Source organism: Neofelis nebulosa, chromosome 3 (genome assembly GCF_028018385.1).
Source record: "Neofelis nebulosa isolate mNeoNeb1 chromosome 3, mNeoNeb1.pri, whole genome shotgun sequence".
NCBI classification, from domain to species: Eukaryota; Metazoa; Chordata; class Mammalia; order Carnivora; family Felidae; genus Neofelis; species Neofelis nebulosa.
In genome coordinates, this window is record NC_080784.1 from 29447979 (window position 1) to 29474906 (window position 26928).

Consider the following 26928-nt stretch of genomic DNA (forward strand, 5'->3'; position numbering starts at 1 on the left):
TTGCAAAAGAGTCCGATGCAGGGCTGGAATTCACGAACTGTGAGATCATAACCTGAGCCAAAGTCGGATGCTTAATCAACTGAGCCACCAAGGTGCACCTGTAACTATACTTTTTAATTATAATACGCTATAGTAGAAATCTGACCATAACAGAGATGTAGTTCTTAAGAGGAGGAGCTGCAGTGGACAGAAGAAAAGGTGGATCCCTATACTCACTCCAAAATAAAATTCATTGAAAAAAAAAATAAAACCATGAAAGTATTAGAAGAAAAAACAGATGGTTTTATAATCCTGAGGTAGAAAAGTACTTTTTAAGAATGTCTGGAGATCAGAAAACTAGAAATTAAGAAATGATGTCAATTACATGTAAATTAAATACCTTAGTAGGTCAAAACTCATGATAAACAAAACTTGGACAAACTGGTACGAAGTATTTTCTGAATGAGCAAGCTTTGTACATCATTACACATATATTAGAGTGCATAAAGAGTATACAGACACATTCAAAAGATTAATAAACAGATACTGCAATAGAAATGTGAGCAAGTGTAAGAACAGGAAAATCACAAATAAAAATTGTCAACAAACACAAAAAGATGTCCAACTCCACTAAATAAACAGAGCCATATTTAAAAACTGCTTAGACTGGCAAAGACTACAAAGAATAATTAATATTCTGCAGATGTAATAAACACTCTTATACTGTTCATGGGAGTATGAACCGGTACTAATTTCCTGGGAAGTAAATCTACAGTTTTCAGCAAAATGTAATACATAATACCCAGTAAATCTATTTTTAGAAATGTTTTACTTATTTTTTGAGAGGGCACAGGCAGGGGAGGGGCAAAGAGAGAGGGGAACAGAGGATCTAAAGCAGGCTTTGTGCTGACAGGATGACAGCAGTGAGCCTTGTGTGGGGCTTGAACTCGTGAACCACAAGATCATAACCTGAGCTGAAGTCAGATGCTCAACTGACAGTCACCCAGGTGCCCCTCCAGTAAATCCATTTTTATGCATTCATTATTCTGATATACTTGCATAAATAACATATACACAAGGATTTTTAGTACCATAATCCAAGACAGCTGGAGGCCAGAAACCTAACTATCAATATGAGACTGGTTAAGATTTCAAGATCTACTACAAAGCTACAGTAATCAAAACAGTATGTTACTGGCACATAAAGAGACACACAAGCTTCCAGTTATAGAATGAATATGTCAAGGGAGTAAAAGGCACAGCGGGTGGAATACAGTTGATGATATTGTAACAGCGTTACATGGTGACAGATGGTAGCTACACTTGTGGAGAGCATAGAATACTATAGAGAAGAGCTGGATCACTATGTTGTACACCTGAAACTAATGTAACATTGTGTGTCACCTATAGGCAAATTAAAATATTTGAGAGAGCAGAAGCAGAGGAGTGACAGAGTCTCTGGAGAGGGAGAGAGAGAGAATCTTAAGCAGGTTCCATGCCCAGTATAGAGCCTGACATGGGACTCAAGCTCACAATGGTGAGATCATGACCTCAGCTGAAATCAACAGTAAGATGCTTAACTGACTGAGCCCCTCAGGCATCCCTCAAATAAAAAAAAAAATTTAAAAACGAGACTGGGTAGGGGTGCCTGCAGGGTACAGTCAGTTAAGCCTCTGACTCTTGATTTCGGCTCAGGTCATGATCCCATGGGTTTGAGCCCCACATCGGGCTCTGCGCTGACTGCATGGAGCCTGCTTTCGATCCTCTCCCCCCATCTCTGCCCCTCCCCTGCTTGTACTCTCTCTCAAAATAAGTAAACTTGAAAAAATGGGACTGGTTAAATAAATACGGCATATCAAGAATTATAAAAGTACTGTATGTATGTACTATACAAATACACTAGAAAAATAATGTTATGGAGCTGTTACAAAGATTAAGACAGGGGTGTCTGGGTGGCTCAGTCAGTTAAGTGTCTGACTCCTCATTTCGGTGCATGTCATGATCTCACGGATTTTTTGGTTCAAGCCCTGTGCTGGGCTCTACACCATGAGTGAACTAACAGTGTGGACCCTGCTTGGGATTTTCCCTCTCCTCTCTCTCTGCCCTTCCCCTGCTCACACATAGTCTCTCTCTCTCTCAAAATAAATAGACTTAAAAAAAAAAGATTAAGACAAATTAATACAAAGCAACATGGGAAAAGAAACTTAAATCAGTTTAATAACCTGAATTTCATAAATGTATGATAAATGCATATTAACATATACATAATATTAATTAATAAAGTACTTAATGGGAATGCCAGGTATGGTTTTTCTGATGTCTTATACACATTAACTAATTTAATCTTCATAACATTCCCATTTTATTGATAAGGAAATAAAGAATTATTTGCCCAAGATCACAATTTATAAGCAGCAGAACCTTAATCACTAGGTTACATTATTCACTTAAACTGGATGAAGGTGCTTTAAATTTATTCCCATTTTTAGCAGTCTCACCAAACAACACATGAAAAAAGGAGAACAAAAAACCCAACATCTTCATAATATAAGAAACTGTAAGAAAATGAAATTACAATCACAAAGCAAACTACCAAATAGTTATTAGCACCATGTATTCTGTGATGATGGAAATGTTCTTTATCTATGCTATCCAGTACAGTAGCCAATAGCCACATGTAGTTACTGAGCACTTGGAATGTGGGCAAGTACATAAACAAGGGGTGGTGTGAATGAGGAATAAAAATTTTTATTAATTTTAACTAATTTAGGTTTAAATAGCCACATGTGACTAAAGGCTATTGTACTGGATAGCAAAGATCTAGACTACTCTGGAGGGAGAGGAGTACACTGATAGCCAACACATGTGGCCTTGACTTTGGGCATAATACAGGTGTTCCTCAAACTTTATCAGTCTGAAAGGCATCATTGTTTATTGCTTTTTTCCCTTTTTTTCAATTGAGGTATAATTGATGTACAGTATTATATTAATTAGTTTCTGATGTGCAACATAATGATTCAATATTGAATACACTGCAAACTGATCATCACAGTAAGTCTAGTTACTATCCATCATTCTTTGATTAAAGTAATTAGCTATAAGATTATGGGTGGGTGAGAGTAGAAAGTAAGGAAAGATCCTTATTTTATTGCCTCCATTTTAAGCCATCTGGCTGAGGGATAATGTGGATAGAATGACTAGGCAGAAGCTCATCAAGAAAACAGAAAATTTAAAAAAAAAAATTTTTTTTTAAACATTTTTATTTATTTTTGAGACAGAGAGAGACAGAGCATGAATGGGGGAGGGTCAGAGAGAGAGGGAGACACAGAATCTGAAACAGGCTCCAGGCTCTGAGCGGTCAGCACAGAGCCTGACGCGGGGCTCGAACTCACGGACCGCGAGATCATGACCTGAGCCGAAGTCGGACGCTTAACCGACTGAGCCACCCAGGCGCCCCAAGAAAACAGAAAACTGAGCAAACTTCAAATCAGCTAGGTCTAACAGACATTTACAGAACACTCTACCCAACAAAAACAAAACTTCCCCTCTTCTCAGGTATACATGGAACATTCTTCAGGACAGACCACATGAGAGGGTCAATAAATTTAAAAGGATAAAGATAATACAAATTATATTCTCCAATTACAATGGAATAAAATTAGAAATCAGTAGCAGAAAAAATTTGGGGGAAATTCACATGTACACATAAGTGAAATAAAACACTTTCTAAAAAACCAATGGATTAAATAAGAAATCAAAGGGAAATTAGAAAATACTTTGAGATGAATGAAAATGAAGACACAACATACCAAAACTTATGGGATGCAGTTAAAACAGTACTTTCAGGGGTGCCTGGATGGCTCAGCTGGTTAAGCCTCCAACTTTGGTTCAGGGCTTGTGAGTTTGAGCCTCACGTAGGGCTCTGTGCTGACAGCTCAGAGCCTGGAGCCTGCTTCAGATTCTGTGTCTCCCTCTCTCTCTGCCCCTCCCCTGTTCATGCTCTGTCTCTCTATGTCTCAAAAAGAAAAAAAAAAGAAAACCAGGGATATTTATAGCTGTAAATATGTACATTATCAAAGAAGCAAGATCAATACCCTAACCTTCCACCTTAAGACGCAAGAAAGAGAAGAGTAAACTAAACCTAAAGCAAAAAGGAGGGAAATAATAAATGAGAGAACAGAAATATAGAAAAAATAATAATGAAACCAAAAAAGTTGGTTCTTTGAAAAAGATAACAAAACTGACAAAACTTTAGCCAAGCTGACCAAGAAAATAAAGAAGGAAGACTGAAATTAGTAGAACAATAAGTTAAAGAGAGGATACTACTACAGGCTTTACAAAAATAAAAAGGACTATAAAGAAATACTAGGAACGACAGGATGCTAATAAATTAGGTAAGTTAGATGAAATGGACAAATTCCTACAAAGACACAAACCACTAAAACTGATGCAAGAAGAAACAGAAAATCTGAATGACAGTAAGTGAAGAAACTGACTTAGTGATAAAAAACTACCCCCCCCAAAAAGCCTGAATGGCTTTAATAGTCAAGTCTATCAAATGTATAAAGACGTATTAATGTCAATTCTTCACAAACTCTTTCCAAAAAATGGAAGAAAAGGAAACCCTTTCAAACTTATTCTATGAGACCAGTATTACTCTGATACCAAAACATCACAAGAAGGCTACAGATTAATGTATCTTATAAATATAGACACGAAAATCTTCAAAAATTTAGTAAACTGATTCCACCAACATATAATAGGAATCACATACCATGACCAAATGGAATTTACCTCAAAAATGCAAAGTTTACTTAATATCTGAAAATCAATTAGTGTGACACAGCACTGTAACACAGTGAAGACTAAAAATCATGTGATCATCTTGATAAATGCAGCAAAAGGATCTGACAAAATTACTACCCTTTCATGATAAAAACATTCAACAAACTAAGAATAGAAAGGAATTTCCTCATGATAAAAGACATCAAAAAACTCCATAGCTAACATCATACTTACTGGTGAGGGATGAATACTTTCCCCTAAGTTTACAAATAAGGTAAGAATGTCCACTCCTACCATTTCTATTAAACATTCAACTGGAGGTCCTAGCCAGGGCTATTAGGCAACAAAAAGAAATAAAAGACACCCAGATTGGGAAGGAAGAAGTAAAACTAACTCTATTTATAAATGACTTGATCTTTTATATAGAAAATCCTAAAGAAATCACTGAAAAACTATTAGAACTAATAATGAGATCAGCAAGACCATTTACAAGATCAATACACAAAAATACTATTGCTGTATACTTCAAAGAGGAACATAAAAAGTGAAATTGAGCAAACTCTACTTACAAAGGTATCCAAAAATACAATACTTGAAATAAATTTAACAAAAGAAGGATAAAACTTACACCCTGAAAACATTTACTTCCTCCACCAGGGTAGCTATAAACAAAAAGTAAGATAATAACATAGGAAGTGGAAAATCCTAGCACTCGTACACTACTGGTGTAAATGTCACTGGTGCAGCCACTTCGGAAAACAGTTTGGCAATTCCTCAAGTGGTAACAGTGTTATCATATGACCCAGCAATTCCACTCCCAACTATATACCCCAAGAGAAATGAGAACACAGGTCTGTACCAAAATTTGTCCAAGAACATTCATAGCAAGATTATTCATAATTGCTAAAAGATGGAAACAACCCAAATGTCCTCAACTGATATAGTTTCTATTTAATGTAATATTATGCCATAAAAAGGAATGAAGTATTAATACATTTAAGAACCTTAAGAACAGTTAAATGAAAGTCACTACTCATGAAAGGCCACTTTGCTTCACATATTTATGAATTCCCTTATATGAAATGCCCAGAATTGACAAATACAGTTGACCCTTGAACAATATGGGTTTGAACTACATGGGTTCACTCATAAATGGAATTTTTTTCATGTAATATATTGGAAAATTTTTTGGAGATTTGCCACAATTTAAAAAATCTCACAGATGAACCACATAGCCTAGAAATGTCAATAAAAATTAAGAAAAAGTTAGATATTACTGTAAGAATACAGTATATAGAATATATAACATACAATGTACACATTAATCAATGTTTATGTTCTGGGTAAGGCTTCCAGTGAACACTAGGCTATTAGTAGTGAAGGTTTCAGGGAGTTACAAGTTAAACATAGATTGCGACTGCATGGGCGTTGTCACCTCTAACCCAAGGGTCAGTGGTACTAAGAGACAGAAGGCAGATTAGCGACTGTTTAGGGGCAGGCCTGAGGGGAAAGGGATATGATGGCTTTTCAAGAGTATAGTTTCTTTTTGAACCGATGATGATAACATATCACACTCACTGAGCTGGCAGAAACAGACATTTTTTTAAAAAGCGTATGTGTTGGCAAAGATATAGAGTAATTATGTAACCTGATGCAACCACTTTTGAAAACTAGTTGATATTATCTTTGGATTAAGTTGTACGTTTCTGATGTAGACATTATATTACTCTATACCAAAACTCTTGCCCATATGCACTGAGACACTTACATAAATGTTTAAAACAGCAATGTCTGGAATATGAAGAAAACTGGCAAGTATCCAAACATCCCCAGAGGAATAGTGTGTAGTCAAAAAACAGAATAATGTGTGTGTGAATACATATACATGAAGAAACTCAGGTATGCGTATCAGCATAGAAGAATCATACAAATGGGACGTCTGGGTGGCTGAGTCGGTTAAGCATCTGGCTTTGACTCAGGTCATGATCTCACGGTTCATGGGTTAGAGCCCTACAGTGGGCCCTGTGCTGACCAGCTCAGAGTGTGGAGGCTGCATCAGATTCTGTGTCTCACTCTCTGTCCCTCCCCTGCTTGTGCTCTATCTAATCACTCTCTCTAAAAATAAATAAATAAACTTCAAAAAAAAAAAAGAAGAATCACACAAAGATAATACTGAGCAAAAGGAGTCACAAAAACATCTGTAGTATAATTCCAGATACATAAAATTAAAAAGTTAAAGCATAACTATTTTGCTTACAGTTTGATAACGTATTAGAAAATAATACTCAGAAGTTCTACTACCAGCACACATGCTACGGAAGCATAATAATGTCTGTTATCTTACCAGCCCTCTTAGGAAATCCTGTTGAAAGGAACCTCAAAGATGTAATAAGGTGTCCACTATCTACTTTTTGGCCAATAAATTTTACAGTTACTGTTGCATATGGAAGACAATGCCTAGGTTTATCTACTGGCTTTGAAAGAACATTGTATTCATAGAAGTATACCTGAAAAACAAAGGAAAAAAAACATTTTAAACTAATTAGTGTTAGCAGAATTGAATAAGCTCATATTTTAAAAAGCTATGTAACTAACTTCATGTTTGTTATTTATTCACCTGCTTCCATATACCCACTTCTCCCCACATTCTTTAACTCTAGTTTTTTTTAAGGTATAAATTTTTTCTCCCAACCACACATATTTTCTTTGGTATGTTATTAGTGTGGGCAGCAGCATAAACAGTCTGTTTTTATTTTTTCTTCTTTTTTAAAGAAAATTTTAAAATGTTTTATTTATTTTTGAGACAGACAGAAACAGAGCATGAGTGGGGGAGGGCAGAGTGTGAGGGGAGAGAGGGAGACACAGAATCTGAAGCAGGCTTCAGGCTATGAACTGTCAGCACAGAGCCCAATGAAGAGCTTGAACCCATGAATGGTGAGATCATGACCTGAGCTGAAGTCGGACGTTTACCCAACTGAGCCACCCAGGTGCCCCAGAAACTATTTGTTTTTAAAAAAAGATTTTTTTCCATTAAAAGTTCAACGTTTTAGAGGTGCCTGGGTGGCTCAGTCGGTTAAGTGTTCAACTTCAGCTCAGGTCATGATCTCACGGTTTGTGAGTTCGAGCCCTGCATCTGGCTCTCTGCTGTTAGTGTGGAGTCCCCGTCAGATCTTCTGTCCCCTTCTCTCTGCCACCTCCCCTGCTCATATTCACTCTCTCAAAAAGAAAAAAAAAATTAAAAAAAGTTCAATGTTTTGCATATGCTGTTAACCCCTAAGTTTTATTTGGAAGAGAAAGTTAATTAGGAAAATAATAATTGCTTGATACATTTTACATGTGGGAGCATATACATACTTCTAGAAAATTTATCTTCATTTAGTCATATAGATGATGATATGCAATGTTTACCACATATAATTTAATATTCTACAGAAGAGGAAAGGTCTACTAAGTATCTCAGCAATTTATGATGGAAAATTACTGTTTCACATGTAATGATGAACATATAAGCGTTTTCTCCTGTTGTGATTTCAAAATAGCTTGTTATAAAAAAGTTGGCATGTTTTGCAAGTTAGGAATTAATCTATGGAACAACTAAATAAAAGAAAGCAGCCACTGTATTTTGAACAAGGTTAAATGCAAATTTGGAAACTTCTTTACTACATTCCCAAATCACAAATATTAAAGAGCTTTCATTATTTATTTAATGTCTTACTATATTGAATAAAATAAGGGATTTTCATTTAATATTTCAAGAAGCTGTTTTAAGTTGTGTATCATATAGTGTGAAGCATGTCACTTTCAAGTAGTCACATGAACCCAAAAGTTAACATACTGCTGAATTGCAGGCTTGTAACTCAATGGCATCTTTCAGAGAAGGTATACTTCTTGACATGTGGCAATCAAAGTTAGGAGAAGGATCCAAAGAAACTTTGTTTTTATCCAATGAAGGCCGAATTTTCTTCACTTTTCCAAAGAGAACCTAAAAAAAAGGCAAAAAGCAGGTCATAAAAATATATTAGAACATTTTAAACTCCCATACAGAACATAAATTAAAGCCGTCTTTTTTAAGGGAAGAAATACAAATGGATAATCCATATCCCAGATGAATAAGATGACTTACTGTATTCATATCAATTCCCCTTCTAAATTAAACTTAGGACTATAATACCTGTAATTAAAATTTTAGAAAACCTATTTATAGAAATGAATTTTAGTCTAAAAACTTATTTGGAATACTAATAAACAACAGCCCAGAAAATTTCAAAAAAATGTTTTTAGAAGAAAGTTTTGGGTCAGAGGTAACAGAATTATGGAACAGGGCAGGCGACTTGCACTTCAAAGGTATTAAATATATTTAAATTTTTTTTAATATTTACCTATTTTTGACAGAGTGAGAGAGAAAGCATGAGCGGGGAGGCACAGAGAGAAAGGGAGACAGAGGATCCAAAGTGGGCTCTCTGCTGACATGGGGCTCGAGCCCACGAAATGTGCGATCATGACCTGAGTCAAAGTTGGACGCTTAACCCACTGAGCCACCCATGTGCCTCAGTATTAAGTATTTTTTTTAAAGGATGGTATTACCACAAAAAAAGGCAGTGGGGAAAAAGAACAAAATAAAAAGCCCCAGGTAAGTCCAAGCATCTATAAAAATACAGTATAATGTTAAAAGTACCATTTGAAATAAGTGAAATGAAAACATATAATAAATAAGTATAAAACAATTGAAAGAATTAAATTACCTTAACATATACACCAAAATAAATGCCAAACCGGTTAAATATTTAAATAATGCAAACACTGTAGAAAGTCAGTATTTATCTAATCTCAAAGTGAGAATTATTTTCTAAGCATATGTGCCATGAATCCATAAACCCAAAACAAAAAACTGTAAAATATTACAAAACATTTGTACATCAAAAACAATGAGTATACTAAAAGACAACCTACTGAGTGGGGGAAAATATTTGCATGTAACATACCCGATAAAGGATTAGTATCCAAAATATATAAAGAACTTCTAAAACTCAACCCCCAAAAAACAAACAATCCAGTTAAAAAATGGGCAGAAGATGTGAACAGACATTCCAAAGAAGACATACACATGGCCAACAGACACATCAAAAAATGCTCATCATCACTCATCATCAGTGAAATGAAAATCAAAACTACAAGATATTAACTCACAAGTCAGAATGGCTAAAATCAAAAACACAAACAACAACAGGTGTTGGCAAGGATGCAGTAAAAGGAGAACCCTCTTAAACTGTTGGTGGGAATGCAAATGGATACAGCCACTCTTGAAAGCAGTATGGAGGTTCCTCAGAAAGTTAAAAATAGAACTACCCTATAATCCAGCAATTTCATTATTAGGTATTTACCCAAAGAATTAAAAAAAGACTGATTCAAAGGGATATGTGCACCCTGATGTATAGAGGCATTATCTACAATAGCCAAATCATGGAAAGAGCTCAAATGTGCATCGACTAATGAATGAATAAAGAAGAGGAGGTGTACACACACACACACACACACACACACACACACACACACACACACACAGGAATATTACTCAGCCATAAACAAGAATGATATCTTGCTATTTGCAATGATATCGGTAGAGCTAGAGAGTATTATACTAAGTGAAATAAGTCAAAGAAAGACAAATAGTATATGATTTCACTCATATGTAGAATTTAAGAAAACAAAAATGACCATGGCGGGGGGGGGGGGGGGAGAGGAAAGATAAGAAACTGACTCTTTTTTAAAAAAAATGTTTAGTTTTATTTATTTATTTATTTTGAGAGAGAGAGAGAGACAGAGAGAGTGAACAGGGGAGGAGCAGAGAGAGAGGGAGAGAGACAATCCCAAGCAGGCTCTGTGCTGTCAGCTTGGAGCCTGGTGTGGGGCTCAATTCCATGAACTATGAGATCATGACCTGAGCCGAAACCAAGAGTCAGACACTTAAATTGACTGAGCCAGCCAGGTGCTCCCAGACTCCTACCTATAGAGAACAAACTGATGGTTACCAGAGTGGAGGTGGGTGGGAGGATGGGTTAAATAGGTGGTGGGGATTAAGGAGCATGAGCATTAAGGAGTGCTCATGTGGTGAGCACTGGCTGTTGCATGGAAGTTGTTGAATCACTAAATGGTACACCTGAAACTAACATTACACTGTATGTTAACTAAATGGAATTTAAATAAAAACTTTTAAAAAACGGGCAAAAGGCATGAACAGACTTTTCTCCAAAGAAGACATACAGGTGGCTAACAGACAGATGAAAAGATGCTCAACATCACTCATAACCAGGGCAATACAAATCAAAACCACAAGGAGATATCACCTCACAACTGTCAGAATGGTTAAAATAAAAAACTCAAGAAACAACAAGTGCTGGTGTGGATGTGGAGCAAAAGGAATCCTCGTGCACTGTTGGTGGGAATACAAACTGATGAAGCCATTCTGGAAAACAGTATAGAGGTTCCTCAAAAAATTAAAAATAGACCTACCCTATGATCCAGCCATCACACTACTGGGCATTTACCCAAAAAATATGAAAACACTAATTCAAAGGGATATATGCACCCTTATTCTATAGCAGTATTATTTATAACAGCCAAACTATGAAGCAGCCCAAGTGTCCATTGAAAGATGAATGGATAAAGAAGATGCAGTATATATACATATACAATGGAATAGTATCAGCCATTAAAAAGCATGAAATCTTGCCATTTGCAACAACATGGATGAATCTAGACAGTATAATGCTAAATGAAATAAGCCAGTCAAAGAAAGATACCAAAGAACTTCACTCACATGTGGAATTTAAGAAACAAAACAAATGAACAAAGGGAAAAAAGAGACAGGCATTTGGCTGGCTCAGTTGGTAGAACATGCAACTCTTGACCTCAGGGTCATGAGTTCAAGCCCCATATTGGGTATGGAGTCTAGTTAAAAAAAAGAGAGAGGAAGGCAAACCAAAAAACAGACTCTGGGGGTGCCTGAGCGACTCAGTCAGTTAAGTGTCTGACTTCGGCTCAGGTCCTAATCTCCTGGTCTGTGGGTTTGAGCCCCACATCAGGCTCTGTGCTGACAGCTCAGAGCCTAGAGCTTGCTTTAGATTCTGTGTCTCCCTCTCTCTCTGCCCCTCTCCCACTCATGCTCTGTCTCTCTCTCAAAAACAAATGAACGTAAAAAAAAATTAAAAAAAAAAACCACCCCAGACTCTGAACTATAGAGAATAGATGGTTACAAGTGGGGAGGTGGGGGGGGGGGGGGGGTGTTGGTGAAATAGGTGAAAGGGATTAAGAGTACACTTACCTTGATGAGAACTGAATAATATATGAAACTTATGAATGACTATATTGTACAGCTTAAACTAATATAACACTGTATGTTAACTATACTGGAATTAAAATTAAAAAATTAAAAAAAATATCACTGTTTACCAACAAATCTTAAGGATTCTTAATTAATTAATTAATTTTATATAAAGAGAGCACACAAGTGGGGGAGAGCAACGGAGGGAGGGAGGGAGGGAGGGAGGAGGAGAGAGAGAGAGAGAGAGAGAGAGAGAGAGAGAGAGAGAGAGAGAAATCCCAAGCAGTCTCCACGCTCAGCATGGAGCCCAACATGGGGCTTGATCCCATGACCCTGGGATCATGACCTGAGCTGAAATCAAGAGTTGGATGCTCAACTGACTGAGCCATCCAGGTGCCCTGGGAAATATATTTTAATAATAATTTATAGATAGCATATGTCATAGTAAATTTTATAGATCAATTTGGCTAGGGTATAGTGTCTGAATGTTTGATTGAACATTAGTCTAGATGCTGCTATGAAGGTATTTTGTTGAGATGATAAAAAAATTCCCAGATGAAAAATCAGTTCACTTTAAGTACATTACCCTGGATAATTTGGGTGAGCCTTATTTAATTGGCTAAAGGTCTTAAGAGTAAAAAGGGAAGTGTCTCAGAGAAGAAATTTTTCATCAAGACTTCAGCATAGAAATCTTGCCTTATGGATTTCATACTTGCCAGCCCAGAAATTATGTGAATCAATTCCTTTATGTATAAAACATATACAATATAAGACTAAGATGTAGCATATACACAATATATTAATATATTAATTTGGATCAGGGAAGATATTGGCATTGAGTAGGATATACAAAGAAACATTTATGTGGTCATGTATGGAAAACAAAACAAGTATAAAATTTAAAAAAACGAATACAATTAACTGATAAAAGGTGGATGAACATATAATTCATATGACAAAAAGTACACATTTTATTTGAAGTCAGGAATTCAAGGGGTGCCTGGGTGGCCCAGTCAGTTAAGTGTCCAACTCTTGATTTTGGCTCAGGTCATCATCTCATAGTCATGGGAATGAGCCCTGTGTTGGGCTCTGTACTTAGCGTGGAGTCTACTTGGCAATCTCTTTCTCTGCCCCACTTCTGCTCTCTCTCTCTCTCTCAAAATAAATAAATAAACATTTAAATTCAGCAATTCTATTATTGTTATTTTTTAATATAATAATACATTCATTCATAATTTAAAAAACTAAATATAATGTGGTATCCTGCATTTGGGTACTAGAAGAGAAGAAAAACAATAGAAAAACTGGCAAAAGGTAGTCTGTAGCCTAGTTAACGGTACTGTACCAATGTTAGTCTCTGTTAGTCTTTTTATTTTATTATTTTTAACTTTTACTTTTTTACTGAAATATAATTGACAAATACAATATTAGTTTCTTAGTTTTGACAAATGTGTCATAGTGATGTGAAATGCTAACAATAGGGGGATGCTGAGTGAACTGTATACAGGAACTTTCTGTATTTTCTTTGTAACTTTTCTGTACATTTAAATTTATTATAAATTGGAAAAGTTTATTTTTTAAAAAAGAAAACATTAAGTGATAAAATATTGTTCAGAGAAAAGCCTAGCTCACACAATATACTTTAATGAATTGATAATGTCTACAAATCAACTAGAAAAAAAAGAAAACACCAAAATGGCAAAGGATATAGCCAACTCACTAAATATTATTAATGAATATATGCAGAATGTTTAAACTCAGCAGTGACTGCAAAAATAACTGAATCATCAATGAGAAACTATTACATATAAGACTGGCAAAGACTTTTTTAAAAAAGTATACTATATATAACAGATGTTCTGACACACTGTGGATAGAAATGTCAATCAGTACAACCTTTCTCAGGATAACTGGGCATTACATATCAAAAGCTTTTACAGCTCCTAATCTTATTCCTAGGTAGGAATTAACCAATTAATTCACAGCAAATAATCATAGGCATAAAAATATACCTACAAGGATGATCAAAGTAGTATGTAAAACACACACACACACAAAAACAAGTAACTTATAGCCCCAAATTTTAAAATTTGTTGTGCAAATAATGGTAAGGCTATATAGTAGAATACTGGGTAGTTATTCAAAAGGTTATTAGAGAAAAATACTTATTTAATGCAATTAAAAATGTTTACCTTATAATCAGTGAAAAAAGTGATATAGTATGTAAAGAATACATTTTAATTACAATCATACATGCATATTTGCACACATAAACAGAAGACTAGGTATAGATATACAAGAAAATTAACTGGTTATTAATGAGTTCTTTGGAGTTTCTTAGTATGCACCAGATTTTCTAAAATCAGGATGTATTGTTTTAATATAAAAATAAATTATGCTTTATTTATTTGATAATATTCGAGGCCTAAGCACATAAGGAATTATTCCAAAGGAAGCATTGGTTTTATGTGTATACACATCCTATATTACAAATCTGAGGATCCTGACTACCTACTCTGAATTTAGTAGTCCTGGCAAAGCTAAATTTAACCATAAAAGTCTATCTTAACCAATTTGTTGATGCTTAAGATTTGGAAAGACTTATTTTTTTCAATTTTGAGTAATTTTAGACTTTCAGAAAAGTTGTTAGTTTTGAAACTAGTTCAGAGGTCTTATATATACGTGTATCCAGTCTTTCCAAATTTTTTTTTTTTTTAAAGTTTGTTTATTTTTGAGACAGAGAGAGACAGAGCATGAACGGGGGAGGGTCAGAGAGAGGGAGACACAGAATCTGAAACAGGCCCCGGGCTCTGAGCTGTCAGCACAGAGCCCGAAGCAGGGCTCGAACTCACAGATCGTGAGATCGTGACCTGAGCCGAAGTCGGACGCTTAACCGACTGAGCCACCCAGGCGCCCCAGTTTTTCCAAATGTTAAACCTTAAATAAACATGGCAAAACTAAACACTGCTATGTTGTAATCTGCAAGTAATGTAACACTGTGTCAACTATACTTCAATTAAAAAATAAAACAAAAAGAAATTAACATTGTGTAACACTATTAACTAAAAGAGTAGGAATTTAGTGGGGCACCTGGGTGGCTCAGCTGGTTAAGTGTTTGGCTCAGGTCATGATCTCACAGTTTGTGAGTCTGAGCCTCACATCAGGCTCTGTGCTGACAGTGTAGAGCCTGCTTAGGATTCTCTCTCTGTCCCTCTCTCTCTGCCCCTTCTGTGCTCTCTGTCTCTCTCTCAAAAATAAATAAATAAAAACTTAAAAAAAATTAACAGTAGGAATTTAGTAACTTTAGCTTAAGTCAGAATTCTGTAACCAATGTTTTGTGAAAAAAACACTTAAAGCACTGTGGTATTAATTATGGTCTAAACAAGAGGAAGAAAGAGAAAAGCGTCATTTAAGACAGAGAAAAAAATAAAGACAAAGATGATACAGGCTGAATTTGCTTACTTGGGAGTTTTGTTTTATGCTGCATACCCAACTAAAGTCAGAAATAGGGGAAAATTTCAAATGACGATGATGACAATAATATACGTATGATTTATTTTATATAATGCAACTTAAGAACACTAATAATTCAGACTGAAAGGAGAATATGTCTGGGTCAATTTAAAGCAACTAAATATAACATTTAGTATTTGTTTTATGCTACCTACCTTAAAAATTATAATACTTTCTACAGTAATGCTTTTACTGTGAGCATAATTCAAAGCAATGTCAACATGTCTAAATACATAAATTCCAAGAAGAGGATTTCCTAATATCTTGAATGTAGATGCTCTGGTACTTATCCCATTTTGATATATTTCAGCCACATCATTCTGAGTAAGTGCTAAAAAGCAGAAATGTTCTTCAAGTTCTCTGCCATGTCTTCCACTCTCACGCATCTCTGACCTAAAGCAAAACAAACTGTGTGTAAGTTAAGTGAGAATATTGACAGAATTTTCAAGGAGAAAATAAACATTTCGACTTACTGCAGTTACAAAGCAAGAGAATCACTGATAACATTCAGAAGCACCACTATTCTGGGGCGCCTGGGTGGCTCAGTCGGCTGAGTGTCCGAGCTCGGCTCAGGTCATGATCTCACGGTCTATGGGTTTGAGCCCTGCATGAGGCTCTGTGCTGACAGCTCAGAGCCTGGAGCCTGCTTTGGATTCTGTGTCTCCCTCTCTCTCTGCCCCTCCCCTGCTGGCACTCTGTCTCTCAAAAATAAACATTTAAAAAAAGAATTTAAGAAGCACCACTATTCTATTGTAACAAGTTAGGCTGAAAATCATCTAAGGAAAGAATTCATGAAGTAGGTAACTACTCATCCAGGATAATGGACTATATTCCGTATAGCCCAGTGATAATAAGGGTTAACATTTCTTGAATGCTGCTAATATGCCCAATATGTTAAGACTTAACTTTTACATGCATTTTCGTAATTTTTTTCTGAACCCTTGAGCAATTGACTATTGTTATTTTTTAATTGCTGTTGTTATGCCCATTTTTTCCCTAGTCTCCCTAGCCCCTGTTATACTCATTTTAAAAATGAGGAATATGAAGTTCAGAGAATTAAACTTGCCAAAGCAGCAAGATGACACAGTTGCAATTATATATGGGAACTCTTGTCTGTTAAGTTCCAGAGCTCAAAGTCTCACCTATTTGTGCTATGGACGAAAGAACATACATTTTTCTTTTTTTATAAAGATTCTTTAACATGCATTTCCTAAGTACATATAGAGACACATGTATGGTAAATTATTAGGGACATTCTCTATTTCTCAGGGATTCATATAACAGCTGGAAAAAATAATCTAGGATTTGATTATAGTGTACTCCTATCACAGAAGAAAATTATGAATCCTACTCAAAACTGATTGTAATCTGAAGTACATACATTTTTTCAATAATTTTTAAATTTTTAAATTCATTTTTGAGAGAGAGAGAGACAGAGTGTGAGCTGGGCAGGGGCAGAGAGAGAGGGGGACACAGAATCGGAAGCAGGCTCCAGGCTCTGAGCTGTCAGCACAAAGCCCGACGTGGGGCTTAAACTAATGAACCACGAGATCATGACCCGAGCCAAAGTCAGGCGCCTAACCCACTGAGCCACCCAGGTGCCCCTGAAGTATATACATTCTTGCAATTTTGACTGTACTCTGCAACAAGAACTACTTAAACATAGAAAACTTGTATCTCCCAATTGGCAGATTCGAAAGGGAATTTTATATGGCTTGTTCAGATGTAGCAGCAGCAACAACTGCCAAATCGGTGATATAATAAAGAGGTTTGATCACTAGAATAGAATGGAAGTGGGATTCCAAATGATCATCACAGTGGAGAACCTCAGAACCTAAAAAGTAATGTGTATACCACAAAAAGAAAATTATTCTTGAATACCACATGCTCCCAACAGTTCTCTGGAATGGCACTCACAGAGTCTGTACAAAGTATGCCAAGCACACTGGCATATTGATGTTGATTTTATTTGTATGAATAACTGTTTACATTACACAGGACCAGAAAACACATGGCAACAGTTACAAGCAAGACTGACTGATTATATCATGACCACTCTGTCCCAGGTCCTGGAAATGGCAACCTTAACTTTCAACTCCATGTATCATCATCTCCTGCTCTTGCTTTCAACTTGATATCAGTAGATTCTATGAAACACTAAGATCTCCATGTTGATAAGGTTTAATTCTCACAGAAGAATTACTTTTTTGTTTTCCCAATTTTTCAACTGGTTTTTCCTAGAATCTGGAACATCATAAGCTTTCTGAGCATACCTAGAAGGAATTCCCACATGGGCGTACTAACAACAACAGCACAAAGGATGGGAGGAAGGAAGGAAATGTTCATTGTTGCAAGGTTCTTAACACTACACACAAATATAACGTTATATGAAGGTATACCGTGTAAATCCTAGAGCAGGATTTCCCAGAAGTGGCACACACCATTGACATTTTGGGTTGAATAATTCTTTGTGTTACCTAGTCATCGTATCGGCTTAACATTATATCCTCTTAAAGGTCTGACTAAAATGTAAAAATATAACCTAGTAAAGATTTGACCCAGGACTCTAAAAACCTTTATAAAGTAGAAAATATTCCCAAGTTTTGTATTTGTTATTTTTTTATTGTTGTTTTTTATTTTAGAGAGAGAGGGGGAGAGAGAGAATCATAAGCAGGCTCCACGTTCGACATGGGGCTTAATCCCATGACCTTGGGATCATGACCTGAGCCGAAATCAAGAGTCAGACGTTCAACTGACTGAGCCACTGAGGCCCCACTTGTATTAGTTATAATACTGATAAATACTTTCTTGTTTTCAAAATTACATTTGAAAAACATTTAGGATTACATATGATTTAGATAAAGGTGAGCAATAGAAAATTAGTCTATGGAAGTTTTTTAAAAATAATTTAATTCCACTGTAGTTAATATATAGTGCTGTATTAGTTTCAGCTGTACAATATAGCGATTCATAAATTTTATGTATTACTCAGTGTTCATCAAGATAAGTGTACTCATTTAAAAATGTTTATTTATTTTGAGAAAGTATATGTGCACACATGCATGCATGTGGGGGAGGGTCAGAGAGAGGGGTAGGGGAGACAATCTCAAGCAGGCTCCACACTCAGTGTGCAGCCTGACGCAGGGCTTGATCTCACGACCACAAGATCATGACCTGAGTCGAAATCAAGAGTTGGACATTTAACTGACCAAGCCACCCAGGCACCTCAGATGAGTGTTCTCTTAATTTCCTTCGCCTATTTCACCCATCCCCCCACCACCTCCCCTCTGGTTTTTGTTCTCTATAGTTCAGAGTCTGTTTTTTGGTTTGTCTTTTTTTTTTTATTTGTTTGTTTTATTTCTTAAATTCCACATTATGAATGAAATTCTATGGTATCATTTCTCTGACTTGACTTAATTTGCTTAGCTTTACACTCTCTAGATCCATCCATGTTGCTGCAAATGGTAAGACTGCACTCTTTTGGCTGAGTAATATTCCATTGTATATACACCATATCTTGTTTATCCACTCATTTTTCAATGGATACTTGGGCTGCTTCCATAGTTTGGTTGTTGTAAGCAATAAGCAAAGGCTGCATATACCCATCTGAATTAATGTTTTCCTATTCTTTGGGTAAATACCTAGTAGTGCAATTGCTGGATTGTAGGGTAGGTCTATTTGTAACTTTCTGAGGAACCTCCATACCATTTTTCCAGAGTGGCTGCATCAATTTACATTCCCACCAACAGTGCAAGAGGGTTCCCCTTTCTCCACATCCTTGCCAACACCTGTTTCTTGTGTTGTTGATATTAGCCATTCTGATAGGTGTGTGGTGATATCTCAATTGTAGTTTTGATTTGCATTTCCTGGATGATGAGTGATGTTGAGCATCTTTTCATCTGTCTGTTGGCCAGCTATATGTCCTCTTTAGAGAAGTGTCTGTTCATGTGTTCTGCCCATTTTTAAATTGGATTATTTATTTTTCCAGTGTCTTTAGAAGTTTTTTAAAAGGCTGGTTCTTCAGAGTTATCAGACACTAGGAGCTATGTCAATTTATTAAATGACAGAAGCTCTGAGTCTCAAGACTTCCATTTCAAATACCACAGGTTAAATAAATTTGAATAGTCTTTTGTGTTTGTAGTAACATGTAATCAAATAAGAATATAAAGATCTAATACATACAATGTGACTTATTACTGAGAGAGAGAAGCTGAAGAGACCCCATTTTTTTAAATGTTTATTTTTGACAGAAAGAGAGAGACAGAGCATGAGTGGGGGAGGGGCAGAGGGAGAGGGAGACACAGAATCCGAAGCAGGCTCCAGGCTCGGAGCTGTCAGCACAGAGCCCGATGTGGGGCTCGAACTCACAAACTGTGAGATCAAGACCCGAGCCGAAGTCAGACACTCAACTGACTGAGCCACCCAGGCGCCCCATGAGACCCCATTTTTAGAAAGGATCTGCCTCTGCTGTTTTTCTGCGAGGCCCCATTTACTCATGTTCTATATTTTTGCATCTCAATAAACCAAAGAAGCTATGTTCCCACCCTAAGTGGGAAACAAGAAGGTTAATCATTCTAGGAGTTTTGTCCTAGGCCCCCAAACATCTGATTACATCTGAGACTCAGATCCTAAACACGTTCCAGGACATTAGCTTCAAACAAACCTTCGCCAAATTTTGGCATCAAAATCCTTACCTTTGGGGTGCCTGGGTGACTCAGTTGGTGAAGTGTCTGACTCTTGGTTTTGGCTCAGGTCATGACAATTGGTGAGTTCAAGCCCCACATCGGGCTCTGTGCTGGCGGTGTGGAGTCTGCTAGGGATTCTCTCTCTCCCTCTCTGCCCCTCCCCTGCTTGTGCTGTCTCTCTCTCAGAATAAATAAACACATGAAAAAAAAATCCTTACCTTCGATGATCAGAAAATAACACCTATTATTCACCTGTCACTTGCCTTTGATTAAATCCTACCCTGGACTCCTGTAAGAAAATATACCTTCTACCCCTTTCCAGTATAAATGCTAACCCCAAGGGATAAGACTCATTCTCCATCTGCTGTATTCTGCCTGTTACTTAATGCTATTCAATAAACTCTTTTTTTCACTTCCTGGCTGACATTTGATTTCCATCCTGCCCAAAGCCAAGCATCCTCTTGGATGGTCCTGCAGGACCCCTCTCCAGGGTTGAGGACCCAGCCTGCCTGCATCATTACCAAGAAGCAGGCAGATTCTATGCCAACATGATATTTATATTATCTTAAATATAAAAAATACCTAACAGTTAAGAATAATTTTCCAGAAATATTTTCTTCTGTTTTTATGCCACAATGCTGATGAGGGAGAAGTGTCACAATCTGTCAGCCCCTGTACCCTACAGATACTTAAAGCCCTGAAGTGCAAAGTTCAAAAACAACTCAGTAGTCAAATGTTAAATCTGCAGATATACTCTTGGTTGTGGGTTGATCATTATTTTTTTAGCCACTATTTGATTATACATTAATTAAATAAATGTAAAAGACTTATTAGCTAAGAAAATTCACATGGATAGAGATGTATAAGTTAACACAGCACAACAAATGAATGGTAGAAACAAGATATGATCTGGATATCTTTTGGAAGACCATGAACTTAGAACTGATGGTGTGCTACCATGATGTTTACCTACTGAAATTAACTACTACAGAGTACAAGGTATAAGTGCCTCAGACAGATGCCCAAGTCACAGTTAATTACATTATACAGAACAGATTCCAAGATACCATGTATATAATAGGTAGTGAATTTTTTTGAGTAAATGAAATACTTTAAGTATATCATTATCTCAAAGTTTAAGTGGAAATAAAAGAATGCTATTTACTTAGCTACTAGGGTATGTGGAGGAGAGAATGAGAGTATTCAGTTAAGTATGTGCTTTAGGAAATACTTAAATAAAATGAAGTAACTGGTTTTGGAGGGCTGGAAAAAGAATTTAAATGTTTTCAAATCCATCAGATTGCTGACAGGTGATCAATGTCTAGCTGGCAAAAAGCAGAATACATGAAATGAAGCATAGTCAAGCTAAGAAAAATGGGGATTTAACTAAGTTTACAGAAGTACATCTTTGATTCAAGGGTAGTGATGTCACAAAGACAGTGGAGTAGCAGACCCCACCCTCTGGCCCCCTAAGAAAAGATCAACAATTACATAGCTACCTACAAACAAAAACAGCTCTGGCAGAGCTTTGGCGTTCACTTAAGAAACTGCAGCAACATGGTGGCACAAAAAAAACTGAGAGTAATTGCACAAAAAGGGAAGGACGAACAGCTTCAGTTTGCCTGTATCAGCGCACAAATCAAGCTGGCATTGCTCGGTCCCAAAAGGGTATTTCCCAGGTAAAAAAGAGTTCCCCTCACCAGAAAAGTGAGAATGAGGTGAGTAACCAGCTTCCCTACCCCTCTGGGGCACTTCACGAAGGATCAAGGATCTGCTTTGGTTTTACCCAACCAGAGAACGGCAAAGCTGAGACATACAGAGACTGCTGGGAACAAGGAAGAAAAGCAGAGGCTACCTGTAGCAGCCATACAACAGGAGCAACCACCTTCCTACTGACTTGTTCAGCAAACACTAGCAGCTTTCACTACTGAAGAAACCAATGGCCACAAAGCTGTGGCATACCCCTGCAAATTTCACTAGTTTCAGACCCACCTATTTCTATTTGCTGACACCAGCTGCCCAAGTCTCTCTACCCACTTTCTGCCAGCAGCCAGCCAAAGACCCTCTGGCTCCGAGAGTGTAACACACCCATGCAGACTCCTGCAGCTGACATTCACCAACATGCAGGTGCTCAGGGCAAGCCCCCTCCAGTTGTGTACTTATATGCTACTGGGTAAACAGCTGTCACCAGCCTAAAATGCTGTGTGCACACCATGCAGAGATCCTGCAGCCACATCAGACCACATCCATAGTGAAGGCTCCTACGGCTGCATGTGGGGCCAGATTAAGCCCTGTCTTCTGTCGCTGGCCTATAGCCACTCCCAACTATGCACCTGCATACCCTCTGGCCCAATCTCCATCACTGACCTCCACATTGCTATGTGTCCAGGGCAAGATCCAACCGACATGGTAGTGAACACAGCCAGATCCAGCTGCCGGTACACATGCTGGTGGCTGGCCTGTGCTGCCTGTCCTGACTTCCACCATTACATGTGTTAGCAGCTGACCCCTGTTACAACATAGGCACCTGCAACTGAGTGTGTGCGCATGACAGACTCAGGCCACTACTGCTGCTTGCTCTGGTCCCTAGCTGACAGACCAGGAGAAGACATGAGAACCCCAAGAGCTCATGCAGGTCATGTGAATGTCTGGCAACACTCACCAAGGACCACAAAACTGCCAACACTCCGCAGGCCAAGACCTAATCCAATGAGTTCCCATCCACCCCCTCAGATCTGGAGCTACCATAAGCCGTGGTACCCTGCCCCCACTTGCAGGTGAGGTCTACACTTACCAACGTTCAATGTATAAAGTCTGGAAGAGGTGACCACTTCTTCAAATTCACAGACACCTATGCAAAGCTATGAGGATTATGAAGAATCAGGGAAACAGGACTCCACCAAAGGTATCTAGTAAACTTCTAATAACTGGCACAAAGAAATGGAGATAAAGAATTTGCCCTACTAAGAATTCAAACTTTCTCTACACATTCAACATAGTATTGAAGTCCTACCTAGAAGAATTAGGTAAGAAAAAGAGATAAAAGGCATCCAAATTGGAACTGTCACATTTGCAGATGGCTTGATATTATATACAGAATATCCTAAAGACTCCACCAAAAAACTCTCAGAACTAATAAATGAATTCAGCAAAGTTGCAGGACACAAAATCAATATATGGAAAATTGTTACACTTCTATAAGCTAAAAACAACTAACAGGAAGAGAAGAGGGGTGCCTGGGTGACTCAGTCAGATAAGCATCTAACTCTTGATTTTGGCCCAGATCATGATCTTATGGTTGTGAGATGGAGCCCAGTGCGGGGCTCTGTGCTGAGCATGGAGCCTGCTTAAGATTCTCTCTCTCTCACTCTTAAAAACTGAGAACAAACTGAGGGTTGATGGGGGGTGGGAGGGAGGGGAGAGTGGGTGGTGGGTATTGAGGAGGGCACCTTTTGGGATGAGCACTGGATGTTGTATGGAAACCAATTTGACAATAAATTTCATATATTGAAAAAAAAAAAAAGATTCTCTCTCTCTCCCTCTGCCCCTCCCCTGCTCACATGCTCTCTAATGAAATTAAAAAATAAATAAAATTTTTTTTAAAAACCCCATTTACAACTACATTATAAAGAAGAAAATACCTAGAAATAAATTTCATCAAGGAGGGGAAAGACCTGTACACTGAAAACTATTAAGACACTATTGTCACTATTAAGACAAAGTGAAGAACTCACAAATAAAAAGATATTCCACGCTCATGAAATTAGAAAAATTAACATTTTTAAAATGTCCATACAACCCAAGGCAATCTACAATTCAATGCAATCCCTACCGAAATTTCAATGGCATTTTTCACAGAAATAGAATAAATAATCTTAAAACTTATACAGAACCACAAAGACCCCAAATAGTCAAAGTAATCGTGAGAGAGAAGAACAAAGCTGGAAGCACAATGCTCCCTGATTTCAATGATAATATAAAGTTATAGTAATCAACACAGCATGGTACTAGCATAAAAACAGACATATAAATCAATGGAACAGAATAGAGTCTGGAAATAAACCCAGGCATATGTGGTCAATTGATTTATGACAAAGGAGTCAAGAACATACAATGGGAAAAGGACAGTCTCTTCAATAAATGGTGTTGGGAAAACTGGACAGCTATATGCAAAATAGACTACTTTCTTACACCACTCATAAAAATTAACTCAAAACAGGTATAAGACCTGACTGTAAGACCTGAAACCATAAATCTCCCAGAAGAAAACATAAGCAGTAAGCTCCTAGACATCAGTCTTGGCCATGATTTTTTGGATCTAACTCCAAAAGCAAAGGCAACAAAAGCAAAATAAAGAAGTGGGACTATATCAAACTAAAATACTCTGCACAGCAGAAAGAACCAACAAAAGGAAAAGACAACCTACGGAGTAGGAGAAAATATTTACAAGCCATGTATCTAGTAAGGGGTTAATATCCTAAAATACATAAGGTACGTAACAACTCAAAAGCAAAAACACAATCTGATTAAAAAATGGGCGGGGTGCCTGGGTGGCTCAGTCAGTTAAACATCTGACTTGAGCTCAGGTAATGATCTCGAGGTTCATGAGATCGAGCCCTGCATCGGGCTCTGTGCTGACAGCTCAGAGCCTGGAGCCTGCTTCAGATTCTGTGTCCCCCTCTCTCTCTCTGCCCCTCCCCCACTCATGTTCTGTCTCTCTCTCTCTGTCAAACATAAATAAACATTAAAAAAAATTTTTTTTAAATGGGCATAGAACTTTAATGGACATTTTCCTAAAGAAAATCTACTAATGGCCAACAAGTACATGAAAAGGTAGGTGCTCAACATCACTAAGCATCAGGGAAATGCATATCAAAACCCAATGAGACACTGTCTAATATCTGTTAGAATGGCTATTCTCAAAAAGACAAGACAAAGAGTGCTGGTGAGGATGTGGAGGAAATGGAACCCTGATGCATTGTTAATGGGAACATAAATTGGTGCAGTCACTATGGAAACCAGTATGGAGATTCCACAAAACATTAAAAATAGAACTACTATATGATCAAGCAATCCCACTTCTGGGTATGTATCTGAAGGAGATGAACTTGCTATCTTAGAGAGGTATCTGTATCCACCATGTTCACTGCAGCATTACTCACAATAGCCAAGACATGGAAACAACTTAAGTATCCATCAACACATGTATTGATAAATATGGGGTACACACACACACCCACACCATAGAATACTATTCACCAATAAAACAAAGGAAATCCTTCAGTTTGTGACGTAAGAATGGACCTTGAGGGCATTATGTTAAGTGAAGTAAGTCAGAGAAAGACAAATACCATTTGATCTGACTTACATGTGGAATCTAAAAACATCAAATTCATAGAAACAGAGAATAGAATGGGAGTTGCCAGGCCTAGGGTGTAGGGGAAATGGGGAGATGTTGGTCAAGGGTACAAACTTTCAGTTAGAAGATTAATAAGTTTGGAGGATCTATGGGACAGCATGGTGACTACAGTTAACAATATTGTATTGTATATTTGAAAGTTGCTATGAGAAAAGAGCTTTAATATTCTCACCATAAAAACAAAACAAAATGGTTTATGATGTGAGGTAAAAGGAGTTAACTAACCTTACTGTGGTAAACATTTCATAACCTATGTATTAAATCATCACATTATATACTTTAAATTTACACAATGTTATATGTTAATCATATTTCAGTAAAGCTAGAGGGAAAATGTTTTAATATTTATTTTGAGAGTGTGAGTGGGGGAGGGGCAGTGTGAGAGGGAGAGAGAGAATCTCAAGTGGGGGTCAATCCCACAAACTCTGAGATCATGACCTAAGCCAAAATCAAGAGTTGGATGGTTAACCCACTGAGCCACCCAGGAGCCCTGGAAAAAATAATTTCTAACTCACACAAGAAGTCTGGAGATGATAAAGGCAGGTATTAGTTTTCTATTGCTGCTCGAACAAATTACCACAGACTCAGTGGATTAAAACAAATCAAGTTTATTTTATAGTTAAGTAAGACGTAAGTCCAATGTAGGTCTCATCAGGTTAAAATAAAGGTGGCATTTGAACTGTGTTCCTGTCTCAGGCTCTGGGGGAGGATCTCTTCACTTGTTGGCAAAATTTACTTGCAGACGGAGCACTAACATCCTATTTCCTTTCTAGCTATTTGCTGAATGCTGCTCCCAGGTTCTAGAAGTTACCAGCATTCCTTGAGTCATAACACCTTTCCTCCATCTTGAAAGCCAGGAAAAGCAGGCTGAATCCCTCTGAAATTTTTCCTGTCTCCTCTCTGACCCATTCTGCCTTCCTCTTACATTTCTAAGAGCTCATATTGCGAAACTGCGCTCACGCAGGTAATCCAAGATAATCGCCCATCTGCAGGTTTGTGATCGCAATCAGATCTGCAAAGTCTTCGTTGTTATGTAAAATAACATATTCACAGATTCTAAGAATCAAGATGTGGGCATTTTTGGGGATGCACTGTGCTGCCTACTGAAGGCAGATTCTGAATTTACTCAGTTCCCCCAAAATATTAAGGATTCAAGTTTCTTTGCTTTGACTCTCCTTACTGCTGTCTATAGCTTTACTTTTATCTTTGGCTCCTCTAAGTCTTAA

At 37.3% G+C, this 26928-nt stretch overlaps 1 protein-coding gene across 8 annotated transcripts in view; it reads right to left on the minus strand.

Moving 5' to 3' along the window:
- Window positions 1–26928, minus strand: part of TEX15 (testis expressed 15, meiosis and synapsis associated) — a 100338-nt gene that overhangs the window by 19933 nt on the left and 53477 nt on the right. For all 8 annotated transcript variants that reach the window (XM_058720209.1, XM_058720210.1, XM_058720208.1 and 5 more), the window contains 3 exons: window positions 15754–15991; window positions 8600–8746; window positions 7109–7271 (listed from right to left, as the gene is read on the minus strand). In XM_058720209.1, the coding sequence (XP_058576192.1) occupies window positions 7109–7271; window positions 8600–8746; window positions 15754–15991 (548 nt within the window). The remainder of the gene's footprint in view (window positions 1–7108; window positions 7272–8599; window positions 8747–15753; window positions 15992–26928) is intronic.